The sequence below is a fragment of the Trichomycterus rosablanca genome, chromosome 8 (genome assembly GCF_030014385.1).
Source record: "Trichomycterus rosablanca isolate fTriRos1 chromosome 8, fTriRos1.hap1, whole genome shotgun sequence".
NCBI lineage: Eukaryota > Metazoa > Chordata > Actinopteri > Siluriformes > Trichomycteridae > Trichomycterus > Trichomycterus rosablanca.
The window spans coordinates 4,278,804-4,299,808 of record NC_085995.1 but is presented as its reverse complement, the minus strand read 5'-3'; the positions used below and the strand labels follow the sequence as shown (position 1 = coordinate 4,299,808).

The following is a 21,005-nucleotide window of genomic DNA, read 5'->3' as shown; positions in this document are numbered from 1 at the left end:
AGTTCACAAGGCCATATCAAACACAGTCATGGACAATTTAGTATCTGCAATTCACCTAACTGCATGTCTTTGGACTGTGGGAGGAAACCGGAGCACCCGGAGGAAAGATACGCAGACACGGGGAGAACATGCAAACTCCACACAGAAAGGACCCGGACCGGCCCACCTGGGGACTGTAGGTTGCAAATTGCAAAATCTGCATAAAATAAATCAGAATGTGGTTAAGGCGGCACGGTGATACACTGAGTAGCACAGTAAGACAGTGCTAACCACTCAGCCACCGTGTCGCCCTAAATCTGTATAAATATAGCAGATTTTTCTTTGGTTGTGATTGTAACAGTAAATGTAGATGTGAGTATCAGTATACAACCCCTGGCAAAAATTATGGAATCACCACTCTTGGAAGATGTTCTGTCAATTGTTTAATTTTGTAGAAAAAAAATTAATCACAGACATGCCACAAAACTATCATTTTTCAAAATGTCAACCTTCTGGCATTAAGAAACAATAAAAAAAAGAAACAAATATAATAGTTGTGGTCAGTCACAATTGCTTTTTTTAGATCAAGTAGAGGAAAAAAATATGGAATCACTCAAATCTGAGGAAAAAATTATGGAATCACTCTGTAATTTGCAGTTTAAAAACAAAACATCTGCAGCAGATTAGATTTGCTAATTATTCTTCAGTTTAAAAAGAGTGCTCACACCTCGGAGAGCTGTTGCACAAAGCAGATTGTCATGAATCATGGTTCCAACACAAGATATGTCAGTTGAAACAAGTGAGAGGATTATAAAACTCCTTCAAGAAGATAAATCATTGTGGAATGTCGCAAAAGATGTTGGTTGTTCCCAGTAAGCTGTGTTTAAAATCTGGACCAAGTACAAACAAAATGGGAAGGTTGTAAAAGGGAAGCATACTGGTAGACCAAGTAAGACATCAAAGCATCAAGATAGAAAACAAAGCAATATGTCTTGAAAACAGAAAATGCACAACAAAACAAATGAGAAACAAGTGGCCGGAAAGTGGAGTCAATGTCTGTGACTGAACTGTAAGAAATCACCTAAAAGAAATGGGATTTACATACAGAAAAGCCAAACAAAAGCCACCATTAACACCTAAAAAGAAAAGAACAAGGTTAAAGTAGGCTAAAGAAAAGCAATCGTGGACTGTGGGTGACTGGATAAAAGTGATCTTCAGTGATGAATCGCGAATCTGCATTGGGCAAGGTGATGATGCTGGAACTTTTGTTTGGTGTCTGTCCAATGAAATTTATGAAGATAACTGCCTAAAGAAAACATGTTAATTTCCACAGTTGTTGATGATATGGGCCTGCATGTCGGGTAAAGGCACAGGGGAGATGGTCTTCAATAAATGCCAAAGTCCACATTGAAATTTTGGACGCTTTTCTTATTCCATCAGTTGAAAGGATGTTTGGTGATGATGACTTCATTTTTCAAGATGATAATGCATCTTGCCATAGGGCAAAGGACGTGAAAACTTTCCTTCAAGAAAACATATAACGTCAATGGCATGGCCTGCAAATAGTCCGGATCTCAATCCATTTGAAAATCTCTGGTGGAAATTGAAGAAAATGGTCAATGACAAGGTTCCAACCTGCAAAGCTGATCTGGCAACAGCAAGAGACAGTTGAAGGCAGATTGATGAAGGATACTGTTTGTCATTAGTTAACTCCATGCCTCATAGAGTTTAAACCATTATAAAAGCCAGAGGTGGTGCAACAAAGTAATAATGGTGCAGTGTTTTCTAATGATTCCATAATTTTTTCCTCAGATTTGAGTGATTCCATATTTTTTTCCTCTACTTGATCTAAAAAAAAGCAATTGTGACTGACCACAACTATTATATTTGTTTCTTTTTTTATTGTTTCTTAATGCCAGAGGGTTGACAGTTTGAGAAATGATAGTTTTGTGGCATGTCTGTGATTTCTTTTTTTTCTACAAAATTAAACAATTGAAAGAACATCTTCCAAGAGTGGTGATTCCATAATTTTTGCCAGGGGTTGTATATCAGTTATACACCGATCAGCCATAACATTAAAACCACCTGTTTCTACACTCACTGTCTATTTTATCAGCTCAACTTACCATATAGAAGCACTTTGTAGTTCTACAATTACTGACTGTAGTCCATCTGTTTCTCTGCATGCTTTGTTAGCCCCCTTTCACCCTGTTCTTCAATGGTCAGGACCCCCACAGGACCACCACAGAGCAGGTACTATTTGGGTGGTGGATCATTCTCAGCACTGCAGTGACACTGACATGGTGGTGGTGTGTTAGTGTGTGTTGTGCTGGTATGAGTGGATCAGACACAGCAGCGCTGCTGGAGTTTTTAAACACCTCACTGTCACATCTGGACTGAGAATAGTCCACCAACCAAAAATATATCCAGCCAACAGCGTCCTGTGACCACTGATGAAGGTCTAGAAGATGACCAACTTAAACAGCAGCAATAGATGATCGATCGTCTCTGACTTTACATTTACAAGGTGGACCAACTAGGTAGGAGTTTCTAATAGTGTGGACAGTGAGTGGACACAGTATTTAAAAGTGCTGCTGTGTCTGATCCACTCATACCAGCACAACACACACTAACACACCACCACCATGTCAGTGTCACTGCAGTGCTGAGAATGATCCACCACCTAAATAATACCTGCTCTGTGGTGGTCCTGGGAGAGTCCTGACCATTAAAGAACAGGGTGAAAACAGGCTAAAAAGGTATGTAGAGAAACAAATGGGATCTATATATATTGGATGTAAGTTAACCAATACTAATGCCCATAGATTTTGAATAAAATGTTGAACAATCCCATAGTCAGGTGTCCACTTTTGGCCTGTTGTTATATGTTTTTAATTCACACATTTTGAAGATGAAACATTGCAAGATGGACCAGATTTCTGGACACAATCCAGCGGTTTCTCAGTAACTCTGGAGCTTCTTCTCCCTCCTGCTGTAAATCATGCAGTGGTTGTGTAACCGGAGGAACAGAGGTGTTTTAAGGAGAGCCGATTCCCTCCACTGGTTTTTATTAAGGTTTATTCCGAAATTTAATGAAGACTGTGTTTTCCCTCGGATCTGGTTTGCCATTCGGCCTTTGATCAAAAATAAGTAAACACACAGAGAAATCCACCCTCTGCACAACAAAAACAAACTAAACTCAGAATAATAAACATGCTGATCATCAAAAAATATTTAGTATAATGTAGCATGACAGCTAATGATCAAAACGAGCCAATAAGTAAACACTGGAATGACACACACTGTACAGCCAAAATTATGTGGACTCCTGAGCATAAGCTTGTTGGACATCCTATTCCAAAACCATTGGCATGAGTCGCCAGCCTTTGTGACGTCTTTTAGGATGGTTTTCAAAGTAAATCTGGAGTGAGTCTGTGTGAATCATTGTCAAACCATGTCGTTATGGACCTTGTTTTGTGCACAGGGACACAGTTTTACTGGAACAGGAAATGACTTTCCCCCAAACTGTGGCTACAAGTTTTTTTTACAAGTTATTTGATATAATTGATTGTATTCATCTGTTAGCAATAAGTATTTATTTATTTATTATTAGGATTTTAACGTTATGTTTTACATCTTGGTTACATTCATGACAGGACAGATAGTACTCGTTCACAAGTTTAATATCAAACAGTCATGGACAATTTTGTATCTCCAATTCACCTCACGTGCACGTCTTTGGACTGTGGGAGGAAACCCACACAGACACAGGGAGAACATGCAAACTCCACACAGAAAGGACCCGGATCGCCCCACCTGGGGATCGAACCCAGGACCTTCTTGCTGTGAGGCGAAGCAGTAAGTATGACTAAATTCAATTCAATTCAACTTTTACTTTAAAACATCTCAACTCAACAATTAAAACAGTAGTGTCCACATACTTTTACTTTTTAATATTTTAATATTTAATATTTTTACTAATTTACCTTCATCATGGCACTGTGTTAGTCCATAACCAGGCATTACACACCCACCCATGTACTCATTCTTTACTCCAGGGTGTTTCAAATCCAAGGGTTGCGAGCCAAAAAAAATGGGTTACAGAGAAAAATAATAATAATTAAATCAACAAATATTAACAGGCACAAACACGAAATAAACTTGTACATGAACGCCTCCTTGTGGAGGTTTTACGTAACATTCTGTAAACTGCAGTGGGATCAGATTGCCACCATTTTTATTAATTAAGCATATTGTTTAAGCATGTCTGTCACAGTGCAAATAATGGACAAAATGTGGGTCGCTTGAAGAAAATGTGAAAAAACCCTGGTTTACTCGATGAACCCAGATACCAAAGCCCTGTGTTGCATTGCACCCACTCTACCAGCTGCACCATCATTCCAGCCCCAAAACAATCTTCATATCATTAAAATCACAAGACCATAAAGCATGTGTATGTAAACTTTTGACCCTATAGCCAGACATTTTCTGGAAAGCACAAAATTCATAAAGTCCTGAAGTGTGCATTCCATTCAGACACGAAGAACCAAAAATAACCAACAAACCCAGAAACAGGGGTCTGTGGGTGGGACGACATGGGACTCCATCCTTTCATCCATCCACTCCAATGCTTTTAACCCAGTGATCTGGAGACACGAGAAAGCCCGCACCCTCCTCCCGCTTTAGATTTTATTCACTGATGTTTGTTTTTCTCTGCCAATTTACATCCCCATCATCCCTCAGTGGAGCACTCCCCCCCCGAACGGACTGTGGGAAGATTAAATTCGGAACGATAGAGGAAAAAGGCCAGAGGAAGTGAGGGTAACTGACCCTGATGGGGTCGAAGCATGATGGCCAGTGCTTATAGACAGAACCTGACAGTCACAATAACAGAGAGGAAGTGTTTATGAGTTTCTAAGTGACTCTCATTAACGCTCAGTGACAGTGAGGGCAGAGATCACGTTTCATCTTCCATTCATTAATTACTGCTGGATAACATGGAGACATACAGAAGATTAATATAAAAAATAGAAACTCATAACAATTTGTGTTTGGTGGAGCTGAAAGAAGCTAGATCAGCATATGGTTGCATAACAGCTTTACCCCTCATCTAAATGATAATCCCTATACAACCCAGGATGAATGATGTGGTGGGAGGCTGGAGCTTTTTATGATGAAAATCCTCCCGTTGCTCGTGGAATGACAGAAGTGGAGATCTGTTCAACAACTACTTGAGTCTACCTGATTCTTCAGGACTTTCTGTAAAGCAAGAGTCTCTATCTATTTCCTCGGCTGCTCCCGTTAGGTTATTGATTTGGCACAGTTTTTACTGATGCCCTTCCTGACACAACCCTCCCTATTTATCCGGGCTTGGGACCGGCACTACAATGCACTGGTTTATGCATCCTAGTGACTCGGTACCTATAGGACAATTCAGTGTCTCCAATTAGCCTGGCTGCATGTTTTTGGACTGTGGGAGGAAACCGGGGCACCTGGAGGAAACCCACACAGACACGGGGAGAACATGCAAACTCCACACAGAAAGGACCGGGACCGCCCCACCTGGGGATCAAACCCAGGACCTTCTTATTGTGAGGCGACAGTGCTACCCACTTATACACCGTGCCGCCCTCTGTAAAGTTAAAGTAAATAATAGGGCTGTACGTGTTTGCTGATTAATAACGACACTATACGTCCTGGGTAAATAGGATTTGTACTAGAGAAAAATGCAGCACTATTGACAAACCTCTGTCAGAACTGAATCCAATGGTAAACCTATTTCTGAAACTTTAATTCTGAAGACTTTGAAGTTTATTACAGTTGATGACAGTGTTTTACTTGTGCTAGGTACTGGTCTAGTAATCAGAAACGTGTTGGTTTTAGACCCACCTCTGCTAGGTTGTCACTGCCGCATCCTTGAAAAAGGTGTATTTGTAATTGTAGGCCTGTGTGGTGCTGTAAATGTAAACAGAAGTTCAGAACCCTAGATATGAGTTTGCACTTGATGTCATTACTGTTTTTAGCAACATGTGCAGATTGTTATTGATCATGTTCAGTTCTTTGCTGATGCCATGTGCTGATGTAATGTTTATAAGACATGATGGATTTTGGGAGTTGGTGGTGGTGAAACAGCAATGTTTTTGGGGTGAGAGGGTTATGTAGTAAGAACATCCCAAATCTGCTGTACTTCATTCCTCATTCTCACTGGTCTGCATCCTCCTCGAGCCACTCAGTTTCACATAATGCAACACAATAGTTTCATCCCTGTACTTTCACTATAACACACATTCCATCCCAGCCCAGCAACAATATAAAGTACAAATAAGTTCATAGTGAGCATCAAAATCCTTACTAACAAAAATATGGGATGCAAAGAGGTTCTAATTCTGGTTAACATCTGAATGCTGCTGTTTTTCTAGCTTTTGACCATTTCTAATGGCAACTGGAATCTTATAGTGGGTTTGGGCTGGTGTAACTGCTGTAAAGCACATTGCCATTAGACTCTGGGGTATTGGAAACCGTTCAGCATTTCACAGACTAGACAGATAAAACTGTAAATTGTAATAACTTTATGATAATAAATAATAAAATAAAACTGTATTAACTGTTTGGACCCCTTCGTTCCAGTAGAATTAAACCCTAATCCTGTAGCAACCACATTAATAGTGCAATAATGATCACATGACACGTGTCTGTGCAGTTCATATAATTAATTTAATCGTAAGAATATTGGTAACAGATTTTGCACCTTCTGCATTTTTTAGAAGTGTAGAAATTCTAATTTAAAAATGCAGTATGATCAAATGTAAACAAGTTTTGTCAGATCATAAAACATTACACACCTGCTAGCCAATCAGAAACCAGAATTTTCCATTGGTGACCATGGTACATACCTATATATTTATGTTCCTCTGCAACATAACTGTGAATTTCATTGATGGTAATAAATCATCAATTATTGGTTCATTTTAACACACATTTCATTTGAATAGCAACCCAGGACCTTCACAATAACTGACCCAACCTACTCAAGCTGTAATATGTATAAAACACCAAATATGTGATGGTCTCATATTTTAATACAGGTGATGTCCAGGGTTTGTGTGGATAATCTGAGAGGATCAGACATCATCAGGTTCATACAGGTCCAATCTGGTAAACAGGATTATAGGGTTGCCTTTACAAAGAATAAAACATTCTTGTGCATTTACTTTGGGACTGCTGATCCACAAACACACTGTCTACATACAGTAGAACACAGTGCATTCTGATTTAGGAACACTGAAAAAAATTAATAAAGCTCTAATTAAACCAAATAATCATACACTCATTCTGAATAAGTGGGATCAATAATCATACACTAATTCTGAATAAGTGGGATCAATAATCATACACTCATTCTCAATAAGTGGGATCAATAATCATACACTCATTCTCAATAAGTGGGATCAATAATCATACACTCATTCTCAATAAGTGGGATCAATAATCATACACTCATTCATAATAGGTAAGATCTTCTCTCATATCCGGTTTAGCTGCGTGTGGTGTACAGATCTGCGTCCTCCGGGTTTGACTGTCCGAAATCCTTCAGCTGAGGGTTTGCTCGGTGTTCTCGCTCCTCTGGAACAGCCGACATGAAAATTATAACGTTACAATATTGTTCGATCACCACGATCACTACTGTCATCATAATACCAGATTATATTTACATTTACAGCATTTAACATTTTACCCAAAGTGACTTACAATTGTGACCAATACATGGTAAGCAACTGAGGGTTAAGGGCCTTGCTCAGGGGCCCAACAGTGGCAACTTGGCTTGAACCGGTTGAGGCTTGAACTGGCAACCTTCTACATTTACATTTTCAGCATTTAGCAGACGCCTTTATCCAAAGCGACTTACATTACAGTTACAGTATACGGTCTGAGCAATTGAGGGTTAAGGGCCTTGCTCGGGGGCCCAACAGTGCCAACTTGGCTTGAACCATTGAACATTGGCTGTTTTTCATGAAGGGGGGGGGGGGTGTCAGATGGGACCTCATAACTGATGCATTTACGACCTCTGCCTGCACAGAGTCAAGGAATAATACGTTAAACAGGGTGTGGCTCTCTGTACACAAAGCTGATCCACATATGAACTCGCCTCGTGCAGGTGAAATGATGCAGTCGGCTACTGCACTCAAGCGTAATGCAATCGGGTAATTGGATACAACTGAATTGTGAGGAAACTTGGAAAGAATGTATATGGTAAATATGGTACAATTGTGACTCTGCCCACAAAACCTCAGTGATCATATAACACTATGTTCACATCAGCACATGACAAAGCATCAGAAGACTTATCAATTCCCACCTTCGCAGGGCACCACAGAAATAAGAAGCCACATGACCTGAAGAGAACTGAAGCTCATTTCTGTTCATGCTCATCATTTTATTAAATCATGAAGTTATAATGAAGAGATATGAGAGCAGGAACAGTAATGAATATATCTGCTCACCTGTAAGAGTCTGGAGCTCCTCTGAGGACGGTAACGACGCTCTTTCTGATTCTCTTTGAGTTGTTTGAGATAATGATGAAGGTTTTCCCTCTGTATTCACTACCAGGAATTCCTCCACTGTAGATGAACTGGTGTTATCTGGAGCAGAAAGTGAAACTGGAACAGAGTCCTGATCCTCAGGTGTGGAGATGGGACTGGTTTCAGGTGGAGGAGGAACCTGCTCTATTTCTGGATCATCAGCTTGAGCAGGAGATGTTTCGATCACCGGTTCAGCTGATGGTTCTGACTGCATGGAGAGAGAAAAAACACATTTATATATTTATTAGGATTTTAACGTCATGTTTTAAACACTTTGGTCACACCCATGACAGAAACGGTAGTTACTCGTCACGCAAGCTTAATCAGTTCACAAGTTAAATTTTTGGGACAATTTTGTATCTCCAGTTCACCTCACTTGCACGTCTTTGTACTGTGGGAGGAAACCGGAGCTCTCAAGGGTTCGATGTTGTTGTGATAGGGAGCTGATTTACTGTTTACCGTCTTCACTCCCTCTGGATACTGTATAAGTAGCACTACAGTTCAGGTTGCAGTATGCTAGCACAATAGACCACTTTGCCAACCAGGTACTTCAGCATATTACTGGGGCATTAACATGCAGTGGCACCACCAGTCAGTGGTTAAAAACCCTGACCGACAGAAATGCTTTAGATCACATTTCTTAAATACTTAACTTTTGGTTTGATGTTCTTCATGGACTTTTTACAATAAATGCCAAAGATCATGAGCATTACCAGATAGATACACTCCTTCTTGCTCATTTTCTTACGTCTGATTCTTTCACACTCAGTCTGTATAGTTTAAGCGTGTGAGAGTAGCATACCTGTGGCTCTGGACTGGCTGGTACTGGCACTGCTGTGATTGATTTCCACAGTGATGCTACAGTTGAGCTGGTCCACTGTGAGGCCGTGTACACCTTCCTTCCACTCACCTTATTAACAAGATTTAGGAAATGAAAAACTGCAGGACTGAAAACATCTACATAACATTACAGCATAGGTATCATACCTTCAGCACAGTGATAGTCTGTACAGGGTAACAAACCCCTAATCCTGCACTCGTCAAACCCACAGGAAGCATCACTCTCTTCAGACGGGATCCTGAAGACAAGAATGAAACAAGTTTCTCATCACACTAGAGACTCTTTATGGACTCGATGCTTTAATAAGGAAAACATCAACAGGGAAATAAATAAATAAACTGTTATTCCTTTGATGAGATTGTGCACAAAGACTTGTAGCTTAGTGGTTACGGTACTGGAGTAGTAATCAGAAGGTCACTGGTTCAAGCTCCATGACTGCCAGGTTGCTGCTGTTGGGCTCAATTGCTCAGACTGTATACTGTCACAGTACTGTAAGTAGTTTTGGATAAAAGCACCTAATAAATCCCAAAAATTGATGACTATTGGAATTAACTGAAAGACTAAATTTAAACCAGGCCTTGACTTAACCATTTACATCAGTGCCCGACCTTAAACATGCTGTTCTGACCTAATAGGTACTCAGAGACACACTCCATAATCTTCTAGAAAGCTTTCCAGGAAAGTAGAAGCTTTCATAGCTACAAATGGGGTCCCAACTCCATATTATTGCTCACTGATTTGGAATAGGACGTCCTAAAAGAGCACTGTCGCCTCACAGCAAGAAGGTCCTGGGTTCGATCCCCAGGCGGAGCAGACCGGGTCCTTTCTGTGTGGAGTTTGCATGTTTTCCCTGTGTCTGTGTGGGTTTCCTCAGGGTGCTCCGGTCAGGTTAATTGGAGACACTGAATTGCCCTATAAGTGAATGTGTGTGTGTGTGTGTGTGTGTGTGTGTGTCTGCCCTGACTGACCTTTTCTTGCAAGAATGACACCAGCCAGACCGGACACGGTGATCAGAGTCACTTTTGGTACAAACCCAGGTGGAGGATCTTTAAGGAAGTGATAGACGTCTGTGAAATATAAAGAAAAAAGTGTAGATCTGGTTTAAAACTTACAGCAATAAAAAAAACAGAAATAATCGCTCACTGTTTATCTTTCTTACCTTCAGCACCATGGTACAAATTCACTCCCGTTTGTTTAACCGACAAAGCTCCATTCTGCAAAAACACATCACACATGTGTGTACAAGAAACCTGTTTTCATTTACAGTTAAGTCTATATTACAGAGCAGTGCATGATCAAAACATTGTATTAAATGTCAGAATGATTTAATGGTATCTGTACTTCCTTTGACCTCATGTAACGTCCAAATGTTGTAAAGTCACATTCCTTACCAATAATCTGTAATATAATGCTCATTCACAAACAGAAAAGCATTTTTGCAAGTGGTGATTTTCAAGGTCCGAGCACGAGTTAGCCCAATGTGGGACCATTTCTGAAGGTACAAAAGTACTATGACAAATTTAATTCCAGATAGACAATCCTTGTTTATTAACATTAACTTTAACAAACATTACAAACAAACAGTGTAAAGTTTTGTCTCTATGGCATACAGGATAGGAAAATTGGACCTTGATGTTTAACAGTACGCTATAGCGCCACCATCAGGTCAAGTGGGCCAAGCTTGAGCATCTGATTAGTGGGAGGGACTACTACATGTTGACCAAGTCCCATGTCCATACGACTTACAGCTTGGTCTTATCTGAGAATTATAATAACAATAATAATAATAAGATGAGGAATAATAATAAGAATAAGAATAAGATAGATAATAATAATAAGATAAATAATAATAATAATATAAATAAAATAAATGATAATAATAATAAGATAAATAATAATAATAAGATAAATAATAATAATAATAAAAATAATAATAATAATAATAATAATAAGATAAAAAAGAATTAGAATAATAAATGTCACCTCAGTGTGCAACAATGAATTTGGGTCTAATAAAAAAAGAATCTTATTAACTTCATTACTCGATAAACACAAATTTGTAATTCTGATTCCCTTGTGCAGCCCCACACAAATAAATAACAGATGTTAAACTTTATTTGCAAATCATTTTATATCTAATCAGATAATTTCTAAAAAGCAGGAGAAATTATGTGTTTTTGCTCAGAACAAAACGGGTGCATCCGTGTATCTCTAATTATATATGACTCTTCTTACTCTGATGTTTTGTACGTAGGACTGCAGAGTCTCCCGGAATCTCCCAAGACCTCTCTGTAGAACGCCCGGCTGTTCCTCTATATAGTGTCGGCTCTCCTGAGGCGGGTAAATCGAGAGCTGTGGAGGAAACACAACAAAAAATCTAAAATATTAAAGCAAGAACATTGATTACGCACTGGTGTTCAGCAAGCAGGAACTGTGGACGTGTAAATAACATGGTACATAACGTGGTACCAAGCTTTAGTGGCTACAAAATTAATCAGTTGGACTTTCTTGGCGAGTGCCACCCTCACCGGACGAGAAGGGCCGCAGGTTAACACTCCTCCTCTGTCACGTGTAGCTGATTTAGTGTGTCAGCACATTCAGAAGATCAAGTTACTCCTTCCAAATTCTTCCACAGTTTGATACTGAAACTCAAGAAAGACTGCAGACTAGCACATGCTTCCCTGACCAGTGTGAAGCCATGGCTGTTCTTTTCACCATCCAGCGGGACATTATAAAACGGAGTCATAATAAAATACGATTATGTGCTCATATGTACCACAGTTCTGATGTAACTTAAATTAGGAGATTGGTTAGGAACTGAAAGCGCCTTCACCTTTTTTAAAAAGCCTTTATTTTTATTTAGGCTTCATGTTTGGCTACTTTGTCATGTCATAATGTCCAGATGTAGATTTTCAGTCAGTCAGATTTAATTCTCATTTAATGTCCTGGAGCTTTTGCTTCATTCATGTTGTATTTTTTTCTTTAAATAATGCTCCAGTAGCCCAGCTGAGCTCTTGCAGACGAGTTTTTATTTCACTTTCTTTTGAACATTATTTTGATTTATTTGCAAATTTTAGACACGCTAGCATCTCTGTGCTTTTCTTTGAACAGAGATTTATTTATTTATTAGGATTTTAACGTCATATTTTACACTTTGGTTACATTCATGACAGGACAGATAGTTACTGGTTACACAAGATTCATCAGGTCACAAGTTTAATGTCAAACACAGTCATGGACAATTTTGTATCTCCAATTCACCTCACTTGCACGTCTTTGGACTGTGGGAGGAAACCGGAGCTCCGGAGAAACAGGGAGAACATGTAAACTCCACACAGAAAGGACCCAGACCACCCCACCTGGGGATCGAAGCCAGCAACTTATTTCTGTGAGGCGACAGTGCTACCCCCCGATCCAAGATGCCGCCCGTGCACTTGTAGAACCTGCTGTTTGAGTTTTTTTGATAGATGAATAGTAAATCATGTACATTAGGTGTATTTGGTTACCTGGTGAGGTGAAAGTAAACTTTCAGATTTATTCTCGCTCATGGTGTAGACTCTGACTGAGGCCACGCCCAGCAGGACAGGTACCGCCACCTTCACCACCTGAGAGGGGCACACAGGGAAATTAATCAGAATCAGAATCAGACTTTATTGGCCAAGTATGCTCACACATACAAGGAATTTAACTTTGGTTATACAGATGCTAGCAGTGCACGATAAATACAATAAGACTGTCCTTATTGTGCACTACTAGCATCTGTATAACCAAAGTACACACACACACACACACACACACACACACACACACACACACACACACACACACACACACACACACACACACACACACACACACACACACACACACACACACACACACACACACACACACTTATTATTTATAATAACAGCTTTACAGCTCATTAACACCAATAATGTGGGACCAAGCATAAACACTTACCTAACTATTTATTCAGTAGTTTACACACCTAAGAGGAATTTGGAGCAGCCAATCCATCTTTCCATTTAATCGTTTATTTTGAATAGCAACCACATCCTGATTACGGTCGCGGTGAGTCCGGTGTAGACTCTGACTGAGGCGCAACATGAAAAGTGCAGGAATACCTAGTCACACCAACTGTTAGACTCTCCCCTACCAATCATTCTTTAGCATGTTTTTGGAGATGTAGGGCACCCAGAATAAACGGCACAGACACGGAGAATATGCCAAACTCGTTACTTAAAATGGGGAGTGAACTTTAGGGTCTTGACATTTAATTCTGGGTAAGTTTTGTTTAATAGGGACACACGTAGACACACACATATAAATAGCGGAAATAATTAACATTGTAATTATTAATAACAATAATAATTAAGGGTTAATTTTAATGATCTGGTATGAAAAAGTTGATTTACCTTGGACATGACCGAGGTACTAGTTGTGCTTCTTCCTTTCTTCTGTAATGTTCTGTATGTATGTGTGTGCATTTACCGCCACCTGCCGGCTACAGTGTGGAGCTGCGGAATGAGCCGTCATCTCTCTCTGCATTTAAAGTCTGGTAGAAAGCTGCTTAATTCCAGAACCAAAAACCTGCCCGTTTACAGTTATTGCATGATTGTAACAATTATTTCTGTGATTTAACAATTATTATGTGGTAAAATTTTTATAACAATTGCATTTTCCCAATTTTCCTCCCAATAGAGTTGTATCCAATTATCCAATTACATTACGCTTCCTCTCTACTGATGCTGATCTCCACGTCTGACTGAGAAGAGCCAGACTGACACACGCCCCCTCCGACATGTGTGCAGTAGCCGACTGCATCTTTTCACCTGCACGAGGCGAGTTCATATACGTGTCAGCTGTGTGTACGGAGAGCCACACCCTGATCACATGATCCCTTGTCTCTGTCCAGGCACCATCAACCAGCCAGCAGAGGTCGTAACTGCATCAGTTATGAGGTCCCGGCTTCGACTCCCACCCTGTACGAACAACAGCCAATCGCTCTGCCGGATGGCTGAGTTTCGGCTAGCAAGTTTGAAATGTCAGCTCTGGTGTGCCAGCGTGTTTTACTACTGCGCCACCTGAGCAGCACATTTAGAGATTATAATAGTATCAGTAGGTGAGTGTTTTTTGAATGTGATTAGTAAATGTAGACGTGAGTTCCTGTGATGGTGATTAGTAAATGTAGACGTGAGTTTCTGTGATGGTGATTAGTAACTGTAGACGTGAGTTTCTGTGATGGTGATTAGTAACTGTAGACGTGAGTTTCTGTGATGGTGATTAGTAAATGTAGACGTGAGTTTCTGTGATGGTGATTAGTAACTGTAGACGTGAGTTTCTGTGATGGTGATTAGTAAATGTAGACGTGAGTTTCTGTGATGGTGATTAGTAACTGTAGACGTGAGTTCCTGTGATGGTGATTAGTAAATGTAGACGTGAGTTTCTGTGATGGTGATTAGTAACTGTAGACGTGAGTTTCTGTGATGGTGATTAGTAAATGTAGACGTGAGTTTCTGTGATGGTGATTAGTAAATGTAGACGTGAGTTTCTGTGATGGTGATTAGTAAATGTAGACGTGAGTTTCTGTGATGGTGATTAGTAACTGTAGACGTGAGTTTCTGTGATGGTGATTAGTAAATGTAGACGTGAGTTTCTGTGATGGCGATTAGTAACTGTAGACGTGAGTTCCTGTGATGGTGATTAGTAAATGTAGACGTGAGTTTCTGTGATGGTGATTAGTAAATGTAGACGTGAGTTTCTGTGATGGTGATTAGTAAATGTAGACGTGAGTTTCTGTGATGGTGATTAGTAAATGTAGACGTGAGTTTCTGTGATGGTGATTAGTAAATGTAGACGTGAGTTTCTGTGATGGTGATTAGTAAATGTAGACGTGAGTTCCTGTGATGGTGATTAGTAAATGTAGACGTGAGTTTCTGTGATGGTGATTAGTAACTGTAGACGTGAGTTTCTGTGATGGTGATTAGTAAATGTAGACGTGAGTTCCTGTGATGGCGATTAGTAACTGTAGACGTGAGTTCCTGTGATGGTGATTAGTAAATGTAGACGTGAGTTTCTGTGATGGTGATTAGTAAATGTAGACGTGAGTTTCTGTGATGGTGATTAGTAAATGTAGACGTGAGTTCCTGTGATGGTGATTAGTAAATGTAGACGTGAGTTTCTGTGATGGTGATTAGTAACTGTAGACGTGAGTTTCTGTGATGGTGATTAGTAACTGTAGACGTGAGTTCCTGTGATGGTGATTAGTAAATGTAGACGTGAGTTTCTGTGATGGTGATTAGTAAATGTAGACGTGAGTTTCTGTGATAGTGATTAGTAACTGTAGACGTGAGTTTCTGTGATGGTGATTAGTAAATGTAGACGTGAGTTCCTGTGATGGTGATTAGTAAATGTAGACGTGAGTTCCTGTGATAGTGATTAGTAACTGTAGACGTGAGTTTCTGTGATGGTGATTAGTAAATGTAGACGTGAGTTTCTGTGATAGTGATTAGTAAATGTGAGTATGCTGTAAATAATTATATGTGCCTTTATGTAAAATGTTTAAAACATAACATTAGAGTTAAAATGTTTTTTACAGGAAGTTATTAATGATTACACACATTTTGTTTCATAGTGCAGTGACTATTTTATTGAATTCAAAGTTACAACTCAAGTTTACAATCTGAATTTCTGTTAATATATATATTTATATATTTGTATATATGAAACAAAAAGGCTACTTTAGGAAGAATAAATGCCATTTGTCGTGTATATTTGTAATATTTTCTCTTCCTACTATAATACAGAGTACAGATATAATAAGAACCCTTGGCTAGTAGTAATATCATTGAATAAAGAGCAATATGTTCCTCTGTTAATGTCGCAGTGCAACTTACATCAGACTGAGAGGAGTACACTCCCAAAAATCACACAGTGCAGTCCAATCACACTCAGCTTAGAGACCGACCACAAAATAAAACACCACGTCAGGACACAGAAATCATAAACAAAATTATGAACACATTAAATAATATTAAAATGAACTAGATAAAAAAAAAAAAATCATCGTACCAAAAGCAACTGAGTTATTGAGACGATTCAGCTCTGTTGTGAAAATAATGTGTATTTTTATATAAAAAAGATTATATTTGTGCTAACAGTTAGTAATAATTTAATATTCTGAAAACCTGTAACTTCACAGTGAACGTCTGATTAGTAGCTACACTCAGTACCACGATTTTGTTCTTTTAAATAGAATAAATAGATGCTCAGAATTAAAATACAATAAAAAAAACAAGTAACAATTCTAATAAATAATAAATATAACACACACACACACACACACACACACACACACACACACTGGTTAAAGCAGTAAAACAAAATGCACTACACATCCAAAGTATATGGACACCCCTTTTACTTATAACACCCAACTTCCAACTTAATACATTTATGTGCATTAAGTGTGTTATACCAACGCATGCTGTTTTTCAGATTTATACGTTTAAAAAAAAATGCCAACAGTTTGGGGAATGCCTTTTCTGTTCCAGTACAGTGACCTTTATAAAGAAATAGATTAGTGAGTTTGGTGTGTAATAATTTGGCTTTGCTGCACAGAGCCCTGACTGTAAATCTACGAATTAGAGCCATCACTGTGCACCAGGGCTTATTTATTTATTAGGATTTTAACGTCTTTTACACTTTGGTTACATTTATGACAGAAACGGTAGTTACTCATTACACAAGAATCATCAGTTCACAAGTTTAAAGTCAAACACAGTCATGGACAATTTTGTATCTCCAATTCACCTCACTTGCACATCTTTGTACTGTGGGAGGAAACCGGAGCTCCCGGGGGAAACCCATGCAGACACGGGGAGAACATGCAAACTCCACACAGAAAAGACCACTCCACCTAGGGATCTAACCCAGGACCTTTTGCAGTAAGGCGACAGTGCTACCGACCAAGCCATGGTGCTGCCCGCCAGGGCTTATAACTTAATGTCAATTCCCAATGAGATTAATGCTCGTTGATGATTCCAGATTCTAATTCTAAGTGTCCCTTAAAAGACCGGTACTGGTACAGCAGCACAAACCCAGTATTTATGCACATAGTGTTGGATTGAGATGTTCCAGAATCATGCATGCATGTGATGTTTGGGTGTCCACACACTTTTGGCTGTGTAGTTTGTGCATCGTATCCTGGTCAGCACAGGTTATGGAAGTAAACAAATTTGAACAGTTCACATGTTAATGCTGCTACATCAGACCTGCAGTTTTGGTGTGAACAGCCATTATATTCAAACAGTGTAAGTAGGGATTATTTTTGGTTCTTTCTTATTTTTCTCTTATTGTTTTTGTTTTAATAACATTTATTTCATATCATTCATACATTGTATTATTCTCCTTAAATCTATTGAATTCATTTAGATTTTCCTAATTATTATTCCTTCCTGCCTGCTGTCTGTCCATTCACCATTATCTTTTAGTTTTTCCTTCCTCAAATGTTCTTTTCTTTACTTATTTATTCCATCATTTATTTTCTTTTTTCTTATATTTTCTATCACTCTTTAATCTTCTTCATATTGTTCAATCCTTTACTAATTCTTTTCCTACATCCCTTTATTACTGGATGTTTTAATTCTGTCATTTTTCTTTTTTAAATCATATTTTAATCATATCTTTTATTTTCTTTATTATTATTTGTTATTATTTGTTTATTGAAGTTAGTTTTGATTTGGACAGGATGATTGAACATTTCAGTAATTTACATGCACTGAATCAGTACTAACACTTCTCATTCCAGTTGCTACTCAGCATGATATAAAAAAATAAATATTTTGTGCTCTTTGTGTTCCCGTTCACAGGAAACAAATACAAACATTTACTCAAAATACTTTTAAATTGTTTTTAAATGCTCCTTTATGCACATGCATTAAAAACATCCGCGCTCATTCTCAGCATTTCTACATTCACCTGCTGGATGTTTTCTCTCATTTTTATTTTTACACACACAATTTTGGTTCAATTCTACCAACTAGTCAACGGGTCAGAGTTACCAGAAGACTAATTAAACTGGCGGATTTAGTGGGTTGAGCTTTGGGCTATCAACCGGAAGATTGGCGGTTCAAATCCTGGCTCTGCTATGCAGCCACTGTTGGGTCCTTGAGCAAGGCCCTTAACCCTGTCTGCTCCAGGGCCGCTGTAAGGTGGCTGACCCTGCGCTCTGACCCCAGCTCTTAAACAAGCTGGGATATGCGAAGAAAGAATTTCATTGTACTGTACAACTGTATATGTATATATGACAAATAAAGTATATCTTATTTGCATGTATTGAAGCATTTCACACTAGATCGGACTGGCTCATCAAACGTGAGCTGAAGGCTACTCTTGCATAAATTACCTTTTGATGCATCACATTAAAGTCCACTCTAAATAATCACCCAAACTTTCAATAAATTAACACAAATAAAAGTGAAAAACAATTTTTTATAGTTAAAAACAATTTTGGAGCTTAAATTCTGCAGTCATTTAATTCTGTAGAGATTTTTCCATTTTATTTTATTTGTCCAGGTTAGGGACGTGGTGGGTACAATTTCCCAGGACAGGATGCCAATACATTTTGGGGTCTCGGCCACCTCAGACATATGTGTCCAAGTGTCTGTATCGAGGCGCCCCATCGGCCAATAGCACCACTGGAGATTTGAACCCTGGATCCCAGCAGTACTGAAACAAACACAAACTCCCTACAACACATCAGTCAGTACTTTACACCTCAGTGCATCTGATCCTGTCTAGTTGATGCATGGAAGGTTTCTATTAATTCCTACATGCTAAAATATTTCACCTCTGATCATAAATGTGCTTAATTATGCTTCATATATTTGTATTATGAGCTGTAAAAAAAAAGAATTAAAAATACTGCTACTGCAAAAAAAAGAACATTCGTCATTCATCCTAAATGCAGAATAACATTTTCCTTTCACACCATATAACCAGCAACACAGCCAAACTAAGCTGTATCGATAGATTGCATTCACAGGGAAATATTTCACAGTTTAAACAGCGGCTACGTCTAAAAACACCAACGTCTGGAGCTCTGCAGTAAAGTTTCACCTCACCTTCATAAAATAAATCCTACTGATATACAGGACGACGTGTGTGGTGTGTCGGGTTTAATATAAAGCTACAGTGCTGTGTTAGGAATGATAAAATCGGCCTGTAATCATTCCGATTTCCTTCCAGCAACCCAATAGAGGTTCAAGGCTGATGCAAAATTGTAAATGTCCAATATAATATGGAAAAATTAAATAGATAAATAAAAAAATTATGAAATAAAATACAGTAACACTGGAACATGCAATAATCAATGATTATGCAATTAATTCTTTTACAGTTTAGATCAGGGGTGCCCATACTTTCGTGGCTTGAGAGCTACTATTTCAGTCGACAGGTCATCGCGATCTACTTATTAAGGTTGGCCTCATCATTTTTCAAAAAAGCTTTGAAGGTGTCAGCCAGGTTTATGTAGCCAATTCTTAAACAGGTTTCCAAGTGTTCATCAGTAAGAGTGGACCCATATTTAGACTTCATTATTTTCATGTTAAAAACGCTGATTCACACAAGTAGGTTGATACAAAAAATGCTGTCAAATATGTGGCACATTTTCTCATGTTTGGATATTTTTCCTCAGCCAGTTCCAAAATTGTCCAGCAGAGGCGCTTGACTTCATATGAATGTCAGATTTGTTGGAACAAAACAGCGTCTCTGCAGCGTTTCTGCCCGAATCGAAGCGTTTTTGGTTTCTTTGTGCTCGGTTGTGCACTCATCTTCACAAACAGTGCAGGTTACAAACGGAAAAATGCAAAAATGGTGCAAACTGGCTACTGATGAATGAAAACTTTCTAGATTCGCAGTGCTTTAGGCGGGCTGAGGCGTACCTCTGGCAACAAACCGCAAATTAAAGAAACAGTGGCCACATTTCATGTCAATCACGTTGACCTGTTTGAATGAGGTGTAATCTACCAGCAGGCACTGCGTGATCGATTGGTAGATCACGATCGACGTATTGGGCACCCTGGTTTAGATCACTCATTACAAATTTCTTATTTATTAAAATTAAATTGTGTTTTTGTAAATTAATTAATTGTATGTTTTTTTGTGTTTTATGTTTGTTAAAAATGAAAAGGTCCAAGCACCACTTTTGTTTTTCTTCATTTTTAAGGGCACCCATATCAGCCTGATGGTGGCGCTTTTGCACACTTGTTTATGTTTTATCAAGTTTTTTATAGGTTTTATTTGTTCTACACCTTTAGAATAAAAGAAAACCTTTTCAGATCTTGACCCAGCAACACTGTTTGTTTCTGCTTTGTTTTGCACAACACACCTTAAAACATGGTGTTAGTAAAGGGATGGTGGCACCCTGGTAAAATCCCTGTGTTTTGCTGTAATTACAAAATATTTTGTCCACATTTTCTACATAAAATAGACTTTTCAGGCTCAATAGGGACATAACCGCCTGGGATACCATAACAACCACCTAGCAACACCTTACCAACCACCAAATATATTGCAACACCCTAGCAGTCACCTGAAATGCC

The 21,005-nt window shown here is 38.8% G+C and overlaps 1 protein-coding gene across 4 annotated transcripts; it reads right to left on the bottom strand.

Annotated features, from left to right (window-relative positions):
* Positions 1-6,679: 6,679 nt before the first annotated feature.
* apool (apolipoprotein O-like) lies at positions 6,680-13,866 on the bottom strand. 4 transcript variants are annotated; one of them, XM_062999724.1, is made up of 10 exons: positions 11,928-12,035; positions 11,635-11,751; positions 11,383-11,408; positions 10,741-11,158; positions 10,559-10,613; positions 10,368-10,466; positions 9,546-9,637; positions 9,361-9,468; positions 8,481-8,766; positions 6,680-7,602 (listed from the first exon to the last, which is right to left on the bottom strand). In XM_062999724.1, the coding sequence occupies exons 4-10, from the start codon at positions 10,813-10,815 to the stop codon at positions 7,514-7,516; spliced, it is 804 nt and encodes a 267-aa protein (XP_062855794.1). In that variant the 5' UTR covers positions 10,816-11,158; positions 11,383-11,408; positions 11,635-11,751; positions 11,928-12,035; the 3' UTR covers positions 6,680-7,513. The 4 variants fall into 4 exon arrangements, with proteins under 4 accessions (XP_062855794.1, XP_062855791.1, XP_062855792.1 ...); XM_062999721.1 differs by lacking the exons at positions 10,741-11,158; positions 11,383-11,408; positions 11,928-12,035 and adding exons at positions 12,906-13,004; positions 13,818-13,866; XM_062999722.1 differs by lacking the exons at positions 10,741-11,158; positions 11,383-11,408; positions 11,928-12,035 and adding exons at positions 12,906-13,004; positions 13,363-13,427.
* Between the last annotated feature and the right edge of the window lie 7,139 nt (positions 13,867-21,005).